The sequence below is a fragment of the Aphanomyces astaci genome, assembly GCF_000520075.1.
Source record: "Aphanomyces astaci strain APO3 unplaced genomic scaffold supercont1.27, whole genome shotgun sequence".
Lineage (NCBI taxonomy): Eukaryota > Oomycota > Saprolegniomycetes > Saprolegniales > Verrucalvaceae > Aphanomyces > Aphanomyces astaci.
In genome coordinates this window covers 1-5,481 of record NW_009798290.1, presented here as the reverse complement: position 1 = coordinate 5,481, position 5,481 = coordinate 1, and the positions used below count along the sequence as shown (strand labels likewise).

The 5,481-nt window shown below is 47.4% G+C and overlaps 1 protein-coding gene across 3 annotated transcripts; it reads left to right on the top strand.

The window, feature by feature from the left end:
- Window positions 1-1,467: 1,467 nt before the first annotated feature.
- H257_10198 (hypothetical protein) lies at window positions 1,468-2,908 on the top strand. Of its 3 annotated transcripts, none has more exons than XM_009836666.1 (2): window positions 1,468-1,915; window positions 1,979-2,908. In XM_009836666.1, the coding sequence occupies exon 2, from the start codon at window positions 2,323-2,325 to the stop codon at window positions 2,785-2,787; it is 465 nt and encodes a 154-aa protein (XP_009834968.1). In that variant the 5' UTR covers window positions 1,468-1,915; window positions 1,979-2,322; the 3' UTR covers window positions 2,788-2,908. The 3 variants fall into 3 exon arrangements, with proteins under 3 accessions (XP_009834968.1, XP_009834970.1, XP_009834969.1); XM_009836668.1 differs by having other exon boundaries at window positions 1,468-1,873; window positions 2,000-2,879; XM_009836667.1 differs by having other exon boundaries at window positions 1,468-1,921; window positions 2,006-2,879.
- The last annotated feature ends 2,573 nt before the right edge of the window (window positions 2,909-5,481 follow it).

Genomic DNA, 5,481 nt, shown 5'->3' with positions numbered 1-5,481 from the left:
CATGCGCTATATCTACTCTACGTCGTTTCGCCACTCGCCGCCTGAACATTTGGCCACCACAGCCACTACGCGACAACAATTTTCTGCGCTCTGCTGTCATAGAGCTGAAAATGGACAATGAATTTTAGGACGCATCATTGGTTGATTTTTCTCTGTTATTAACCAATGTCAGTGAAGGCAAAAAGTCGCTGATATTTCAGCGGCTTGTGGAAAAAGCCAAAAACCGCTGACACAAAAGTCGCTCCGAACACGCCCTAAAGCAGCATAGTAATACTATTTTGTGGTGACCTACTATTTATAGTTCAACAACGGTATGGTGCTCTTCATCTATAAACTACCTACTTTTCACGAAATTTTCTGGCTGCCATTTCATATTCATTTCTCAAAATACTTGTACATAGAGACGTAGAATCTATAGGTCTCAACGTGGCGAAGAAATCCTACGTCTCAGAATCAAATTTGGATAGGATTTGGTTGAGAAATAGAGATTGATAGTTTGCAAATATTAGCTGGCAGGTTATCTTTTGGCCATAGGGGTGACCGATTTACATGACTGGAATTTTTTATGTAAAATTATCCGGCAAAGTATTCAACATTATCCGGATAATATGCGTCCATTGAAAGGCCTGCGAAGTAAAAATTTAAGATGGCGTTTTGGACCAGACGCATCCTTTGGCGAACTGTGGGGTATTTGTCAGTTTGAATGCACTCTACTTCGAAGTATTTGAATGCTACTTTGTGTCTAGTCAGTCATTTACTGTAGTCTCTGGGTTATTAGAGGTCTTATAATAATTCCCAACAAACTACTGTAAATTTTGTACTACTACGTAGTACTCGAGTACATGTAGTACAGTACTAAGAGTACTACTTGGTGCTTACTGAATTCTGCGGAATCAAATACAAGGCGACACACTTTTACAGTTAATCCAAGCGGTTAATTGCCACGACCTCCCACGATACATATTCATAAAACTTTACAACATCATGATGGCGCTACGTCGACTGAGCATGGCCAATTCGGCGTCGCTCTTTCGTTCGTTTTCAAGCTGAATAGCTTGGGCGCGGCGATGCCGCACCACGGCGATGACGGCAATGGCGGCCGCAGCAAATCCACCAATCGCTACGCCGGAAATGGCGCCAACGTCGACGCCATTGGCGGAATTCGTCGCTTGAACATTTACATCGTTGTAAGGCTTGCTGTCGCCGTTGACTCGGTTGCCTTCTAATTGACCTTGACTTGGGGAGGTCCCGGCCAAGTTATTCTCCTGGTTAGTCCCGGCCGAGTTATTTTCTTGGTTAGTCCCAGCTGAGTTAATATCTTGGTCAGTCGCTACCGTTGAGTTAAACGTGATCGAGTTGGACGCGTTAATTGACGCAGTCGAGTTGTCGTTTAGGGGTGGGAATGTGATGTCGCTGCTGTTGGTCGAATTGTTGGTCGAGTTGTTGGACGTGTGGTTGGTCACTATGGGTGTGACTGGACGACTCGTGGTGGTCGGGGCGGTTGTGGAAAGGGGTGCAGTGGTCGTAGGTGCAAGCGTAGTTGGGGATGGTGATGCTGTGACTGGACGACTCGTGGTGGTTGGAGCGGTTGTGGTAAGGGGTGCAGTGGTCGTCGGCGTAAGCGTAGTTGGGGATGGTGATGTTGTGACTGGTGCCAAAGTGGTTGTTGGCGAAGCTGTAGTGGGAGGAGATGTTGGGGAATAGGTAGCAGGAGGTTTGGTGGTCGGCGCGGGGGCGGCAGTAGTAGGTGCAGGAGGGTTGGTAGTAGGTGCAGGAGCCTCGGTAGTAGGTGCAGGAGCCTTGGTAGTAGGTGAAGGAGTCTTGGTAGTAGGGGCTGGAGGGTACGTAGTAGGTGCAGGGGGGTTGGTAGTAGGTGCAGGGGGGTTGGTAGTAGGTGCAGGGGGGTTGGTAGTAGGCGCAGGTGGGTTGGTAGTAGGCACAGGTGGGTTGGTAGTAGGCGCAGGTGGGTTGGTAGTAGGTGCAGGGGGGTTGGTAGTAGGCGCAGGGGGCTTGGTAGTAGGCGCATCTGTGGGCGGGTACACCGGTGTGCCTCCAAACTTCCACTGGCCATTGGGATGGGCAATGCCAAAGTACGATTCGAATCCACCTTTACCGAGGTTGTCGTGGTACATGAAGTAGTACGCGGCCGTGCCCGTCGATTGCTGCCACCCCTTGACGTCATAGTAGAACTTCTCCGACAACGCAGCGCTCGCGGTGTGACCTTGGAATGACCCCCCCTGGCTGGGCCAGCCCACCTCTGTTACGCGGACCTTGGAGCCAAACTTGGCCACTACTGCCTCATATCTTCGCTTCAGGTCCTTAATGGGGTCGGTAGTCGAGTCTGGGGCCCCGCTAAAGAACGGATGGATGTTGGCCCCCACAATGTCGACGAGATCGGCCAGTCCTGGGTTAGCCAGCAGGTCGCCGTCAGTTTGCACAATGCCGACGGGGACGCGGACTCCAGCCGCTGCCAACTTGGCTTTCGCATCTTGCACTACGGACGTCAATCTCGCGGCGTTCCACCCTTGGTGCAATTCTTCGTTGCCGATAAAGATGACCTGCACCGCGTTCGGGTTGGCTTTGGCGCCGGCGATGGCAGCGTCAAGATCCTCTTGGTACCTGTTGCCCAACAACCACACCCCCGCCGCGATCTTTAAGCCAGCGTTGGCCGCGACTGTGATGGCGTTTTGGTTGCCCATGGATGTCTGGAAGGTCCGCACAGACTCGAATCGTTGCTTGATGGTGCGGAAATGGGCTGGCATGTTGGCCGAGTCGTACGAGTCGTAGCAGACACCGAAACCTTCGGCTATGACGGAGGTTGCCAAGACAAATAACCCCAACACGGGCAATACGATGTGATAGAGCATACTTCCGTGACAATGCAAATTGGAAAATGAGTCGCTATCAGAGGTTGACACTATGAACGAGCACGCAAGCTCTTATCCGCACGTTCGCAGAAACCACGTGGGGTGTCAAAACACACGGTAAATTCCATATATTGCGTTATACTGTGTGATATTCCATGTTGAATGAGTTAAACGTATAAGTTCAATCAGTAAGGTCAGCCCACGAACGTTTGGCTTCTGTAGCAGCCGCGCAATGCAAGCTGGACGTCGTGAAATGTGGCAGGTCGTATTAGAATAGGCAGGCACTGGACTTGGTTATGCTCATGATGGAGCATACGAATGTCAACCAGACATGCTTTGAACATTGCGTTGGAATTATCAGAAATGCACTGAAATGTGGAGGCCAGTGAAACGGTGTCGTCCGGCAAGATCCTGCCATTAGCATAGTATTATTTCTCAAAACGGAGATATCGCCTGGGTGAAGCCTCATTTTTTGTAAAAATACTCCGAGTACTGTACTCCATGAAAACGTTACAAATGGAGTGTAGTACGCTTTTGTGGTGAATCGCCAAATCAATTCTTTGTACTGAAATTTGTATGTAAAAGGTATCCTGTGGTGATTGGTTGGTACTCATGAGTATCACACTAGTTGAAGTCACACACTAATTCGACGGTAATCATGATTTCCTTGGCTAAACCCTTCTGTCGATGATTCTTGTGTCCATTTATGTGGTTGTGTCGATTCATTCTTCATGTCGCTCCAGTTTAGAATGAACAAAACAGTAAGTTTGAGTTAATCCGTTGTGTAGGTACAAATGCGACATTTCTCCGTTCCGTAAGTACTAACGTTACTAGTACTTACTATTAATTTAAATTCAAATAGCAACGAGTCTTTGCTACTGTACGTCACGGAGATTTGTAAAACTGTGGAAGCAGCAGAATGAGAGCATACCTGAGGTGTAGTTGCACATCTGCTTCCAACTTCCCTTGACATCCACATACAGGACCACAACATCATCCATGATACCTCGCAGCAGCAGCACGACCAACTTCTCTCTTAGACCAATTGCTTCATCCATGTCCCAAGTATGGAGGGAACGTAGAATGCAACAATCTCATTGTGCTAGTAGCTACATGTTGTGGAGTATTAATAGTAGTTGTAGTAAACTACCGGTTCCTCGTAAGAGGATATCGAATCTCCATATAAATACATGTAACGTTAGCTAAAACGTGAATTTGAATTAATCAGAGAAATGTCGCATGTGTACTTGCCCAACGGATTAACTCCAAGAAGTTTACTGCAGTACTAGTACTACGTAGTATACTTGTAATACAGTACTGAGTAGTAAGGTTAACGTTAGCACTGTACTAGTATACGGCAGTGCTGTATAGAACCGGTGTTGAGCATGGCTACAGTGTTCTAATACCGGTACTCTTATTTCAGTGCAAACGCAGCACCCCCATCTTACATTAGGACGAGTGAGCGGCAAAGCACATCGATCGAGTTTAGCTAATCACGTGGTAGGCGCCACTTTACAGAGTACAGAAAGTAGCCAACAGGATTTACACGTTTTCGGTTCTTTCAACCTACAGTAGCGGGCACTTCCAAGTACTATTGTAGGGGTCTAGTATCTTTCAAAGTAGCGGGCGCTCCAAGTACTACTATTGAAGGGGTCTAGTATCTTTCAAAGTCAATCGGAGCCAATCAGAATCGACGTACGATGAGTCATGCATTGTCGTGCTTTAGAAGGTTAAATTGATTGGATTACATTTTACTTGATTTAAGTATTGGCAGTTCTTCTCGCACCATGGGGCTGTGGTCGGAGCCGCCATTAGAGGGGGGAATAGCTCAGGTGGTAGAGCATCGGTTTCTTAACTCAAAGGTCGTGATTATTTCCGCAAGGATTTATCCGTCCCTCCCCTGGGGAATCCGGATAACAAGGGCCGCGTACGAAGACGAGGACCGAACTTCGAAGAAGATCGGTCGAAGCACGAGGTATGAAGCGTTGAGCGAAGTAAAAACCGAAGATTACACACCGCCCCTGGTCGAGCAGGCGCGTTACAATTGGCGAAGCGGTTCCATAACATGTGGTTCTAGTGTCGGCCCTCGCGGAGGAATGTCTTAAAAATGATAATCCAAAACCCAATTAATCGGAGCCGCCATTAGCGGGGGTGTTCTCGTCGAAGGCACCACCAGGGACGACAGTTGGGAAAGTATTTTGGGTTTAAAGCACGACGTACACGGTAGTACTTACTTGGAATAGGCCCTAAATTGCATATGTATGCAGTTTAGTTGGTGAAATAACCCCAATTTACAGTTAATGAAGTGTTAGCCTAATAAACTGTTATTATTAATAGTATTAATACCTCATAACGTTAGTAACGTTATAATAATGTTAGTACTATAATACTCCGGAGTAAGTACTTTGTACTAAACGTGGGTGTTTGTTACATCGACCCCAGTGTTTTAGATAATCCGTACAGTGAATTAGGATCACGTTTCGTTACAGAATGTAATTTCCGTGGTATAGGGAGGTCATTTAGGGGCGATTCACAGTAACAGCTTGCAGCGGAGCTTAGATATTTGAACCAATCACATCGCGTTCCAACGTTGCCAGCGAAATAGTTTCCTGGC